Raw genomic sequence first — 14,596 nt, forward strand, 5'->3', positions numbered from 1 at the left:
TTTTTGTTCAAGTAGAATGTGTGTACTGCAGAAAGCAAGAAAAAAGTCAAGTATCTGATTTACAACACACATTTTAATTATTAAAATACAATATCAACTTATGGCTATCCAAGAATGTGTTCATAAGGTAGGTGACCTTATGCATTTTTCAGATACTTTTACAAAGGTAGCTTCTTTTGGTCATTTGTTCCTCGTCTTATTCTCCCAAACTTTAATCCATGACTCAAAATAATGAAATAATGCTGGTAAAGGAACAGGATGAAATCTTGTAAGAGTAACTTTCTTTCATTCCATAGCAAACAGATAAATGGAGAATGGAGGAGAAAGGAAACTATATTTGCTTTTTCTTCTAAACTGAAGAGTTCAATAGTGAATTCTTATGAAATACAGCAAAAAAATTAAGTACAAAATTAGAAAGAGGCTGCTATACAGCAGCATTTGTATTTTTAAGAGAAAAAAAAATCTGCAATTGATAACTAAAACTTAAGCATCTTAGAACAAAGACTACTATATTCAGCAGGCCTTATTTTTGAATAAGCATGCAAAACTACTTTATAGCTTATATGTAGTTACCGGTATCATTTAACATGAAATGAACTGAATAACTATTGAAAAAATATGGAAAGCCAGTGAAAAGTCTTATAATAAGACTTATTAGGTAAGTCTTATTATATATTACTTTCTACAAGGAAAATTATTTCAACACACCTTATTTTTAAAAGTCTACAAACATTGCCCATGCTTGTTTATCGACATGTAAGTTTACTGAAATGGCGTCTAGATTTAAAGTGAAAATACCATTATAAATAAGAAATCATTTATGTGAATTATTTTCATTGTATGAAGAGCAATTTTTTTGTTTTTAAGAAGTCAGTAAAAATTTTATTAGACAATGAAGATAATTTTAATATACTCATGTTATAGAGTATTTTTTTAAAAAGCCCTGTAATCTGAGTAAAAACTAACAATTGTCAGAATTCTACTGAAGATTTCAAACAACCATCATTAAGAAAATGACAGCAAAGTCAGTATTTAAAAAATAACCGAACTTTTATAGTATGCAAGTTTTTAACTATACAGTATGATTATGCAAAATATTCAGTGCACGGAACAGACAGTTCTGAATATTCTATGCCAGACTGAAACTCCTGTTTGGTCTGTGTACAGATCTGGAATCTGTTTGATGTGAATAAAGAATACATGTTCTAGGTTGAGGTGTTGGATGGCAGGTTGAAACCGCACTCCATGTGTAGTCTTCAATGGAATTGCATCTACAAGGAGGGAAGTATGCAGTGGAGTACCCCAAGGCTGTTTTAGGCCCAGTACTCTTCAACATCTTCATCAATGACCTGGATGAGGGGGTAGATGGGGAACTCATCAAATTTGCAGATGCCACCAAATTGGCAGGAATAGCCAACACTTCAGAAGATAGGCTCAAGATACAGAAGGATCTTGACAGACTTGAACATTGGGCGTTATCTAACAAAATGAAATTAAACGGTGAAAAAAATAGGTTCTACATTTAGGCAAGAAAACAAAATGCACAGGTACAGTATATGTGGTACCTTGCTCAATAGTAGTAACTGTGAGATGGATCTTGGAATCCTAGTGGACAACCATTTAAGTATGAGCCAGCAGTGTGCCAAAAACGCCAACATAGTTCTAGGCAGCACAGAGGGATAGAATCAAAATCACATGAGGTGTTAATAAACTTCACGCTAAGTGGAACAACTTGCCTGCAAAAGTTGTGAATGCTCCAACACTGGAAATTTTTAAGAAAATGCTGGATACCCATTTGTCTGAAATGGTGTTGAGTTTCCAGCCTGAGCAGGGGGTTGGACTAGAAGACCTCCAAGGTCCCTTCTAACTCTGTTATTATATTGTATTATTATATGAGGAAACCACTGATGGCAACAGGCACCTAAAGGAAAATGTGAGGCAAACTACATGAACACAGGATGGGCAATATGCAACTAAAAGAGCACAATGGAGGAAAAATAAGCACAAGGAGGTGGGGCAGGAGTGGACCAGTTGAATATGCACCGATGTGGTGACTGATGAGAAAGTAAAGCAAGACTGGGATAATGGGGAACACTGACTTGTATTTGAACACGATGGTAATGATGTGCAAAAGAGTAGGTGGCGTAAATAAAAATAGGGCAGCCATGGTGACTATGGCCATGGACAGGAAGGGAAAGGAAGTTTAAGTGTACTAGCTTTACTTTATTCATCCTTTAAGACTCTTCTAGATTTGTTTCAGTCTAAATCGGTTAACAATTAAGTCATTTCAAGCTGATTGCATCTTCTCTCCTGGTACAATCCAGCTCCAAGCCACTTTCTGTAAATATGCCCAAAACCTACATCAGTTGGCCCATCATGTAGGTTTCCTATCATTTTCCATCATGATTCTTCAATTTGCCTGCAGATTGCTAGAACTTAACATTATTACTCAAATAACCAGTTATAATAAAAATAACTGATTTAAATTAATCTCAGCAACAAAATTTATTACTATGGAAATTCTTGGAAGAAAGTGCTGGCCATAGTGATTTCAGTTTTGCAGAGACTTGCGATTTTATTTTGCTATTAATCTTTTCTAGCCATAACTAAAATACACATGTAACTTGTACTCTTTTCCATGGCAGTATAATAGCACATACTCCTTTTTAGAACTTTGCACACTTTTCATTTATACTGGCAATAACCTAAAGAAATTTTATTCATATGTATCAGTTTTTGTAAACTCCTTTAATCCTCTAAATTTCACAATCCACTGGTTCTATACATTGATAGCTTCTCTAGTTAGTCTTTGATGAATTCTATATGACTCCTTCATTTTCGAAGAATTTAGATGTTATCCTTTCTTCAAATTATATTTAATACCTTCGTAGTTTCAACTCTGCTTACACGTTCAAGAAACAACAGTGCAAAACAGTAACCACACTCCATAATCTATACCAACAGATTAGTCTTCAGGTTTCCATTTCTGATAGTGAGGTGTTACTTGAGGATCTTGTTTCTGTTATGGAGCCTTTTTCTAATTCTTGAATATCAGACAAATCAATGGTAGGTAATGGTAACTTCCAGAACTGGAAGGAGTTGTAGTGCCAAACGTCATCTTCAGGCTATGAAAACAAAATGTTCAAACAGATTTAATTTTAATGAAAAACAAAACTCACCACCAACAAAATCTAATTAAAATAATGCTAGAAATTAAGACCTCATAGACAAAGAAAGAACATATATGGAGAAATATTCACACAAATATTCAAGTGTTCTTTAGTTTCCATCAGTGTAGCAGCTCAATCAAATTAAAATTGATTTACAACAATGGAAATAACTGCATTTTTCTGTGTGCACATTCTTTTAAAGACTCTTACTTGTATTTGAATGTGATGTATTTATGTGTTATATGGCAATCAAAGACAGAACTGCTCAACACAGAACTTAGAAAATTGGATTTGTATCACCCTCTGGTGGCTTGAAGTGGAAAAATAGTATTCTGTGGAAAATATGTTTTGCATTCTCAACAGTTCATAGCTAGCCAAAAATTTTGCTTGCCTATTTTATTTATTTATTTACATTTAAATAAATTCTAGAATTAGAATTATGCCACTTCCTTATCTAATTTTTGTATCTGGGAAGACACAAAAAGATTATGCATATGAAAACATTTTTTAATTCATTATGTGGTAACCAGAACCTAGCAGATCATTCACCATTAAAAAGAAACTAAAATTTTCTATTTCTCTCCTTCATTCTGTCTCTTTGAGTGACTGACATTGTACGTGTATAACAATCTTACCAGGACTGAACAATGAGGCTTTAAATTTTGTTTATAGGAAAGCTATGGGAAGAGATCATTTACTGCATTTTAAAAGAAGGGGATAAGTTACTAAAATAATTTAAGTTTATTGTGTTGAAGGGCATTTATTTCTTTATATTTCTTTTCTTTTTCTTTACTATATTTTTATTTTTTTTCTATTTCTTCTTTTCTGTACTAATTTTTAATCTGTATTAGTTTTTTTTATCAAAAATAAATAATTTAACTTAAAAGGCCAAGTGTGTCTTTTTGCCTGAAATTTGGAACATAAATGATATTGTCTTTATTTCATCTAATAGCCTTGATCAATCTTTAAAAAGTTAAACATTCTGAATTAAGTGGTTAGTCTTTGGTTGGGAAACCATTAGGTGATCAATGGCTACAGCCTACAACACACAGCCCCAAAGAAATTTAGTTAATTTACTTCCTAATTAGCAAATCAGTCACCTCTATAAGAAGTATATTCAAAAAAATGTGTTTGCTGCAAAAATTGGTTTATGTATCAAGACTATACCAGTCACCTATCTCACAAATGTAACTTTGGATGGCATACAACACAACAGTTAACTAAAAGCAGGGTTGTCTACGGAGGTTCTCAATCATGCAACTAAGTCATGGCTTGTCCTAAGTGCTTTTACCAAAAGGCAACTGGACTTCCTTACTTTTTTCTTTTAAACATTTTGCTTCTAATCCAACAAGAACCAGTTGCCATTTTAGAAAAAGCACTTTTGGGATAAGAGCAAATTATTCTCTCTTATTCACAGAGAATTGTGGGCTCCTTTCCAAGCTCAGTCTTTTAATAACTTTGTGACAGCCAAATCCTCAATCCTCACCTTAGTTTTTATCCAGCCAATTTAGGGATAAAAAAATAATAATAATTCAGAAGCCCTTAGTAAACTGGTAGATAGTCCTTGACTTACAACAGTTCATTTAGTGTCCGTTCGAAGTTACAACAGCACTGGAAAAAGTTACTCTGACCCAGGGGTGAAATCTAAAATTTTTCCCTACCGGTTCTGTGGGCGTGGCTTAATTGGTAGGCGTGGCTTGGTGGTCAGGTGACTGAATGGGCATAGTCAATAATAATAAATAATAAAAATAATAAAGTATACAAAACTTGGGAGGCCCCGGTCTACCAATTGCCTTTTACTGACAGGCCCCGATCTACCTTCTTTACAGACCCTGGTCTACCAATTGCCTTTTACTGACAGGCCCTGGTCTACCTTCTTTAAAAATATTACAGCGCTGATCAGCTGTAGTGCGGCCCTTTGAAGTGCCGCGGCAGTCATTTAAGGCCGTTTGCAGCTATATCACCACCGAGCGCTTCAGGGACAGAGAAGAAGAACAGCGAGGCGTGGGCAGTGGGGGGGGGGAGCCAGGGATTTTTGCTACCGGTTCTCTGAACTACCTACCCCCCATTGCTACCGGATCACGCAATCCGGTCCAAACCGAGAGCATTTCACCCCTGCTTTGACTCTTTTTCACACTTACAACCATTGCTGCATCCCCACGATCACGTGATCAAAATTCAGGTCAACGGATTCATATTTATGACGGTTGCAGTTTCCCGGGGTCACGTCATTCCCCATATGCAACCTTCTGACAAGCAAACCCAGCAGGGAAACCAGATTCACTTAACAACTGTGCCATCAGCTTATTGATTCCCTTAACAACAGTGGCTAGAAAGGTTGTAATTTTGGTTGACTCAACTCAAGGTTGACTCAGCGTTCCATCCTTCCGAGGTAGGTAAAACGAGGACCGAGACTGCTGGGGCCCACAGGCTGACTCTGTAAACCACTTAGAGCAGGGGTCTGCAAACTTGGCTCTTTTAAGACTTGTGGACTTCAACTCCCAGAGTTCCTCAGCCAGCTTTGCTTTGCTGGCTGGGGAATTCTGGGAGTTGAAGTCCGCAAGTCTTAAAAGAGCCAAGTTTGCAGACCCCTGACTTAGAAGGCAGTAAAGCACTGTGAAGCGGTATATAAGTCTAAGTGCTATTGCTAACAGATGTCTCACTTAGCAACAGAAAATGTTGGGCTCAATTGTGGTCGAAAGTCGAGGACTATCTGTATTCCCTTTCTGCTTTTGCCAAGGTTTGGGCCACAATGTCCCTTCACTGGCCAGGGCTGTTATTCCTTTATTTGTTAATCACCTAATAGTTTCCCAACCAAACCAGGTAGCATCCATAAAGATTCTGATTCGCTAAAGTGGAAAAGGAATCCCGAAGAGAGCCCTCAGCGACCGTCCCTTCGCAAGCAAAGGCTGGGCAGCCCAGACAGAAGAGCTCAAACGGATTTATTTCTCCTCGAGGCCATCGCCGTCCTCCACTACGCAAGCTTTCCCGCCTGACGCTCTGGTCTACCAATTGCCTTTACTGACAGGCCCTGGTCTACCAATTGCCTTTACTGACAGGCCCTGGTCTACCAATTGCCTTTACTGACAGGCCCTGGTCTACCAATTGCCTTTACTGACAGGCCCTGGTCTACCAATTGCCTTTACTGACAGGCCCTGGTCTACCAATTGCCTTTACTGACAGGCCCTGGTCTACCAATTGCCTTTACTGACAGGCCCTGGTCTACCAATTGCCTTTACTGACAGGCCCTGGTCTACCAATTGCCTTTACTGACAGGCCCTGGTCTACCAATTGCCTTTACTGACAGGCCCTGGTCTACCAATTGCCTTTACTGACAGGCCCTGGTCTACCAATTGCCTTTACTGACAGGCCCTGGTCTACCAATTGCCTTTACTGACAGGCCCTGGTCTACCAATTGCCTTTACTGACAGGCCCTGGTCTACCAATTGCCTTTACTGACAGGCCCTGGTCTACCAATTGCCTTTACTGACAGGCCCTGGTCTACCAATTGCCTTTACTGACAGGCCCTGGTCTACCAATTGCCTTTACTGACAGGCCCTGGTCTACCAATTGCCTTTACTGACAGGCCCTGGTCTACCAATTGCCTTTACTGACAGGCCCTGGTCTACCAATTGCCTTTACTGACAGGCCCTGGTCTACCAATTGCCTTTACTGACAGGCCCTGGTCTACCAATTGCCTTTACTGACAGGCCCTGGTCTACCAATTGCCTTTACTGACAGGCCCTGGTCTACCAATTGCCTTTACTGACAGGCCCTGGTCTACCAATTGCCTTTACTGACAGGCCCTGGTCTACCAATTGCCTTTACTGACAGGCCCTGGTCTACCAATTGCCTTTACTGACAGGCCCTGGTCTACCAATTGCCTTTACTGACAGGCCCTGGTCTACCAATTGCCTTTACTGACAGGCCCTGGTCTACCAATTGCCTTTACTGACAGGCCCTGGTCTACCAATTGCCTTTACTGACAGGCCCTGGTCTACCAATTGCCTTTACTGACAGGCCCTGGTCTACCAATTGCCTTTACTGACAGGCCCTGGTCTACCAATTGCCTTTACTGACAGGCCCTGGTCTACCAATTGCCTTTACTGACAGGCCCTGGTCTACCAATTGCCTTTACTGACAGGCCCTGGTCTACCAATTGCCTTTACTGACAGGCCCTGGTCTACCAATTGCCTTTACTGACAGGCCCTGGTCTACCAATTGCCTTTACTGACAGGCCCTGGTCTACCAATTGCCTTTACTGACAGGCCCTGGTCTACCAATTGCCTTTACTGACAGGCCCTGGTCTACCAATTGCCTTTACTGACAGGCCCTGGTCTACCAATTGCCTTTACTGACAGGCCCTGGTCTACCAATTGCCTTTACTGACAGGCCCTGGTCTACCAATTGCCTTTACTGACAGGCCCTGGTCTACCAATTGCCTTTACTGACAGGCCCTGGTCTACCAATTGCCTTTACTGACAGGCCCTGGTCTACCAATTGCCTTTACTGACAGGCCCTGGTCTACCAATTGCCTTTACTGACAGGCCCTGGTCTACCAATTGCCTTTACTGACAGGCCCTGGTCTACCAATTGCCTTTACTGACAGGCCCTGGTCTACCAATTGCCTTTACTGACAGGCCCTGGTCTACCAATTGCCTTTACTGACAGGCCCTGGTCTACCAATTGCCTTTACTGACAGGCCCTGGTCTACCAATTGCCTTTACTGACAGGCCCTGGTCTACCAATTGCCTTTACTGACAGGCCCTGGTCTACCAATTGCCTTTACTGACAGGCCCTGGTCTACCAATTGCCTTTACTGACAGGCCCTGGTCTACCAATTGCCTTTACTGACAGGCCCTGGTCTACCAATTGCCTTTACTGACAGGCCCTGGTCTACCAATTGCCTTTTACTGACAGGCCCTGGTCTACCTTCTTTAAAAATATTACAGCGCTGATCAGCTGTAGTGCGGCTCTTTGAAGTGCCGCGGCAGTCATTTAAGGCCGTTTGCAGCTATATCACCACCGAGCGCTTCAGGGACAGAGAAGAAGAACAGCGAGGCGTGGGCAGTGGGGGGGGAGCCAGGGATTTTTGCTACCGGTTCTCTGAACTACCTACCCCCCCCATTGCTACCGGATCGCGCAATCCGGTCCGAACCGAGAGCATTTCACCCCTGCTTTGACTCTTTTTCACACTTACAACCATTGCTGCATCCCCACGATCACGTGATCAAAATTCAGGTCCTTGTCAACGGATTCATATTTATGACGGTTGCAGTTTCCCGGGGTCACGTCATTCCCCATATGCAACCTTCTGACAAGCAAACCCAGCAGGGAAACCAGATTCACTTAACAACTGTGCCATCAGCTTAACAACTGCAGTGATTCCCTTAACAACAGTGGCTAGAAAGGTTGCAATTTTGGTTGACTCAACTCAAGGTTGACTCAGCGTTCCATCCTTCCGAGGTAGGTAAAACGAGGACCGAGACTGCTGGGGCCCCCAGTAAACCACTTAGAGCAGGGGTCTGCAAACTTGGCTCTTTTAAGACTTGTGGACTTCAACTCCCAGAGTTCCTCAGCCAGCTTTGCTTTGCTGGCTGGGGAATTCTGGGAGTTGAAGTCCGCAAGTCTTAAAAGAGCCAAGTTTGCAGACCCCTGACTTAGAAGGCAGTAAAGCACTGTGAAGCGGTATATAAGTCTAAGTGCTATTGCTAACAGATGTCTCACTTAGCAACAGAAAATGTTGGGCTCAATTGTGGTCGAAAGTCGAGGACTATCTGTATTCCCTTTCTGCTTTTGCCAAGGTTTGGGCCACAATGTACCTTCACTGGCCAGGGCTGTGCCTCCCCGTTATTCCTTTATTTGTTAATCACCTAATAGTTTCCCAACCAAACCAGGTAGCATCCATAAAGATTCTGATTCGCTAAAGTGGAAAAGGAATCCCGAAGAGAGCCCTCAGCGACCGTCCCTTCGCAAACAAAGGCTGGGCAGCCCAGACAGAAGAGCTCAAACGGATTTATTTCTCCTCGAGGCCATCGCCGTCCTCCACTACGCAAACTTTCCCGCCTGACGCTCTGACTCGCCCGCCCGCGTCTCCCTGGAAGCAACAGACGGACCACTAAACTACAGTTTCCCAGAAGCCCCCGAGCACAGCCCGCTTTCTTCACCTTCTCGGGCCCTCCCTGACTGCCCGTTGCATCTCCTCCGGCGAGAGCCGCCGTTTCGGTCGCCATGCCAGCGACTACAGGAAGCCGTTGCTCAGGCTCCTGCCGCGCCGTTCCTTCCGCGAGCCTCTTGCCGCCGGCCCCCGCCTCGTCGCCTCCCTCCGCAACAACCGTCCATTTGCGCTTCTGCCCGCCGTTTTCCCGCCAGAGCGCTGCGCCTCGCGACTCCCGCCGTTCGAGATCGCTCCGCGAGCGCTTCGAAGGAGGCGCGCGCGGAAAGGCGCGCAGCTGACAAGGCGCGCGACAGGCCACCGCCTCCGCTCTGCGCTTAGCCATCAAGGCCGGCTTTGGCCAAGCTGGGGGGGGGGACGGGGGCTGCTTAGCTTCACTGAGCAGGCGTAACTGCTGCAGACGGGGGCGGGGCTACTAGAAGAGCTCACAGGGCAACGTGATACTTTTGGTTTGTATTCCGGTCCCGCGTGCGCCCTCTGTCGGGGACGTAACAAGGAGCTGTGTATGTCCGGCTTCCTTTTATATATATAACAGAGTTGGAAGGGACCTTGGAGGCCTTCTAGTCCAACCCCCTGCCCAGGCAGGAAACCCTACACCATCTCAGTCAGATGGTTATCCAACATTTTCTTAAAAATTTCCAGTGTTGGATACTTCTTGATGGCTTGGAAATGAACTAAAAAGACCTTGATAGACCTTGGTAAACGGTGTTTTTTGGGGGTTTTTTTGCAAACGTTTCATTACCCAACTAGGTAACATCATCAGTGCTAGTGGAGTTTGGTCTTATTTTATGTTCTATGGCAGAGGTTCCCAATCTTTTTCGCCCGCGACTCCCCCGGAAATCCGACCTGCAACTGCGCATGCGCACCAGACGCGCCCGCGGCTCCCCGGAAATCCGACTTGCAACTGCGCATGCGCACCAGACGCCCCAGAAATGGCGCATCAGCGCCGGACCCAGCGGGCGCAGATATTCCGCGGCGCCCCCATGACGATAGCGCGGCTCCCTGGGGAGCCGCGGCTCACAGTTTGGGAATCACTGTTCTATGGGTTTGCCCTGTCGGTGTGGGTGGGAGTGGTTTTGGTGATTCCTTGGTTGTAGTATTTACTGTCAGCTTGCTTGGGGCATTGTTTGCTTTTTGATTAATGCCTAATGTTAATCTTTATATTACTCTCTGCTCATCTGGGTGTTAGATTCCTGGTATGGAGGTGTTTGGTCATCTTGTTCCAGGGGTGAAATGCTCCTGGTTTGGCCTGGTAGCAATGGCGGGTGGTGGTTCGGATAGCAAAAATCCTTGCCGCCCCCACCCATGCCCACCCAATCGCCCGCTAGCCGCTTCTTTTAAAAAATGCTTTTAAAAGGTTAAAAAAAAGGCTCTGACGATCACAGCTGAATCACGCGATTGTCAGAGCCTTTTTTTTTACTTTTAAAAGCATTTTAACAACCTATTCTGCAGAATAGGTTGTAACAAAATGCTTTTAAAAGGTTAAAAAAAGGCTTTGACAATCACAGTTGAGCCGCGCGATTGTCAGAGGCTTTTTTTTTTACTTTTAAAAGCATTTTTACAACCTATTCTGCCGAATAGGTTGTAAAAAATGCTTTTAAAAGTAAAAAAAAGATTGCGCGCCACAACTGATCAACCACCACCACCCCCGCACTGTTCTACTTACCCGCTGCCTCCTTTTGGCATGCACTGCACGCATGTGCACCTCACATTTGGTGTGCATGCATGGTGAGCAAACCAGTAGTAAAGCGGTTAAGATTTCACCACTGTTTTGTTCCCTTTTTTGGGTTGTTGATTGGCTCTTTTGAATGGTCTATAGCTGTAGCTCATGTCTGTGTGCCTCTTGATGGCAGATTTGTCAGAGGGCCATGTTTCCAGGAATTATCTATGCACCAAGGACTGTTTAAAAGAAGAACTGGCATTTTTAACCCAAAGTCTTCCTTCAAACGGTTACCTACCGCTTGATCGACAGGCACAGCAAAACAAGACCCAAAACCAAGTTTCAACTGCCAGTAAAAAGAAAATATTCATTGAGCTGCCGTTTAAGTGGGATCAAATAGCCTAACGACCCGATGTTTAAACACCTTAATTGAAACAATGTTCAGTATGGCCAAGCTTTACGTACTGCATTAAACCCAGAGGCTACTGCTACCATCAATCAAGGAAGCACAACCTATCAGCGCCAAAGCCCATTGTATTTACCAATTTGTACTGGAGACAATTACATTGGCAGAACTGACAGGTGCCTGGCTTTCAGAATGAAGGAGCACTTTACAAAATGGGTTCAGTCAGGGAATAATCCAATAGCAAACCATGACCACAAAATACCTTCTGCTATTGCGAGACATATATTAGTTACAGGTCACCAAGTTGATTCAAACACTGTGTTCAAAGTTTTGCTGCGCCACAGGAACTCGTTTTCTGTGTTTTGCCGAAGCAGTTGCCATCAATCGATTGAAGCCTCCTTTGCGTGTGCAGAAACAACTGTATGTCAGTCTATGTCTTCCATGGACGTCACATTTAACGCTCTCGCTAAACCCTATGTTCTATGTTGTTTTTAACCATGTTATTGCAAGTTTGGTATTGATGAGTCAATACGAAATGCTTGCATGTACCACTGTTCATTTTTTAACTGCATTGTTGAAATTATTAAAGGGGACTGTTTTAAATTTCTAACAGCTAGTTGTCTATGGAAGTGCTCTGCTAGTCTTCTGTTTTACATAATGACTCTTGTATAGGTCAGAGGTCTCCAACCTTTCTAGCTTTACGGACCAGCAAGGGGGAGAAGGGATGGTTCTGAGTAAGTGGTGGGCGAGCGTGCACGTGCGCAACTCCATTTGCACAAGCAGCAAGCATGCGAGCATGCCGCATGCACAAATGGAGTTGTGTGCTTTCGCCTGTTGCACATGCAGGTGGAACAGTACGCGCTTGCACTCATCTACCAGTTCCGCAGCCCAGTTCTGAACAGGCTGTGGTATGATAGTGGCCCAGGGGTTGGGGCGCCCTGGTTTGGGATATAAAGATGGACTGAGACTGGGGTTGAGATGGCAGATGGGAACATTGCCATGGTGAAAGAATGAGAAAGATATGACCCCCAAGATGGTCCTTGGGGACAGCCAGTTTGATATCTTACTCTAGCCCACGGGTGTCCAACTTTTTGGCTTGCCTGGGCCATGTTCAGTCAATAGTCTTGGGCCTCGTATAAAATATATAACATAGTTAATGTATATAAATAACATGTAACAATGTTAAAAAGTTTACAATCTTGTGGGACCGCATTACTAGCTGTCCAAGGCTGCACACAGCCTATGGTCAGCAAATTGTATATGCCTTCTCAAGGAATACAATCTTGATAGAGATAGGCAACCAAGCAATGAGAAGTCTACAATACACATGAATTGTAAGAGATACCTTCTTAATCACAGTACTTTAAGGGGTAGCAGGTGAATCCAATCGTATGTCCCAGAACTGTTTTTATTATAAGGTTACATTAACAGAATCTTGCAAGTCTGAAAGTACACATACCCCCATTACAGTCCAAAAAACTAGAGAGGGTCTCTTATGAGATACTGCCATGCCCCTATTCCTTCTGCAGGTTTATTTGACTATTGCTTAGACTGTGATTCTTCCTCTTGTCTCCTAAGACAGGGATCTCCAACCTTGTCAACTTTAAGACTTGCGGACTTCAACTCCCAGAGTTCCTCAGCCAGCTTTTCTGGCTGAGGTACTCTGGGAGTTGAAGTCCACAAGTCTTAAAGTTGACAAGGTTGGAGACCCCTGTCCTAAGATCATTCCCATATACCATTACACTTATGGAACTAAAATTTATGGAGGTACATTTGTATGTATGTATTGAGGAATGGAAAGAAGATTATTGAATGCTGCCAGAATTCTTCACAAATGGAGGAAGTGGAGTCATGTATATCAAAACATTTCTTTTAATTTTCTTAACAAAAGAATAAAGATGCAGAGAAAAAATAATAAAACATCAGTGAAAAAATATTACAGAAAAACTTTTAATGTATTCTTCCTTTCCTTTCCTTCCCATTTATTTCCAAACTGCTAACTACAACCTAAACATTTGCACTTTACATTGAACATTGATAATGGCTAGTAGGTAATTTCATTATTACTTTTGATTCTATTCCTAGAAACATAAATTTTGTTTGCTATAGTTTATTATAGAACCATTCCTGCTGGAATCTAAATTTTTATTATGCATATGCACAACCTTATCAATTTTGCCATTATTGCATATTCCAATTTCTCCTAATCTCATATCATCAGCAAAGTTTTTTTCTCCAATTGTTGGGTTGTTTTTTTGTTTTGTTTTTTGCAGCTATTAACATTAGCTTAACAAATTGTGCTATATTTTATTTAGGTGTTTTGGAATTATTTAGTAATAAAATATGAGGTTTTGATTAAATCTCTGTAGAATTTTTCAGTGTTTTGATATATTTTTTCTACTTGCAATTTTTTTCTTTTACATGACCACAAGTGGTAGACTGTTCCTATTTTACTGAAGCATTTCCAACATTATATGATTTGTCTATTTTAAAAACTGTTGGATTCCTATACCCCGTATACAACATTTTACATTATTTTTCCATACAATTGTCTATTAGAGTAATTGCTATTGATTTTTCTCCATAGCTCTCCTCATTGTTTTACTCCATCTTAAAATCTTGGAAGCAAGCATTTTCTTTAGTTTTCTTTTCCCAAAAAAGTCGTTAAAAGGTGATTTTTCAGGAAGGCCTTTGAGGGATATTATGTTGTTTACCAATATAGTGGCCCTATCAAATACATTTTTGTATGTGTTGCATTGGTATTGTTTAATATAACAATGGTGGTGAACTACCTTCATTTGTGCATAATTTGCCTGACAGTGCAATGGTGGGGTCCAAACTCTTTGAAAATACAGGTAGTCCTCAGTTTACCACCACAATTGAGCCCAAAATTTTCATTGTTAAGTGAGACATTTGTTAAGTGAATTTTGCCCCATTTTACGACCTTTCTTGCCACAATTGTTAAGTGTCTCACTGCAGTTGTTACGTTACTAATATAGTTGTTAAATGAATCTGGCTTCCCCATTGTCTTTGCTTGACAGAGGGTCACAAAAGGTGATCACATGAACCTGGGGCCCTGGAACCGTCATAAATATGAGTCAATTGCCAAGAGTCTGAATTTTGATCACGTGATCATGGGGATGCTGCATCAGTCGTAAGTGTGAAAAGTCACTTTTTTTCAGTGC

General features: G+C 42.2%; 1 protein-coding gene across 1 annotated transcript in view; it reads right to left on the minus strand.

Moving 5' to 3' along the window:
* TRPM6 (transient receptor potential cation channel subfamily M member 6) overlaps nucleotides 1–9,731 on the minus strand; it is a 66,267-nt gene extending 56,536 nt beyond the window's left edge. Inside the window, exons 1-2 of the mRNA XM_058173146.1 lie at nucleotides 9,338–9,731; nucleotides 1,566–3,125 (exon numbers count right to left, since the gene is read on the minus strand). Coding sequence (XP_058029129.1) covers nucleotides 1,566–1,658 — 93 coding nt within the window. The 5' untranslated portion in view covers nucleotides 1,659–3,125; nucleotides 9,338–9,731. The remainder of the gene's footprint in view (nucleotides 1–1,565; nucleotides 3,126–9,337) is intronic.
* Between the last annotated feature and the right edge of the window lie 4,865 nt (nucleotides 9,732–14,596).

The sequence above is a fragment of the Ahaetulla prasina genome, chromosome 2 (genome assembly GCF_028640845.1).
Source record: "Ahaetulla prasina isolate Xishuangbanna chromosome 2, ASM2864084v1, whole genome shotgun sequence".
Classification (NCBI taxonomy): Eukaryota; Metazoa; Chordata; class Lepidosauria; order Squamata; family Colubridae; genus Ahaetulla; species Ahaetulla prasina.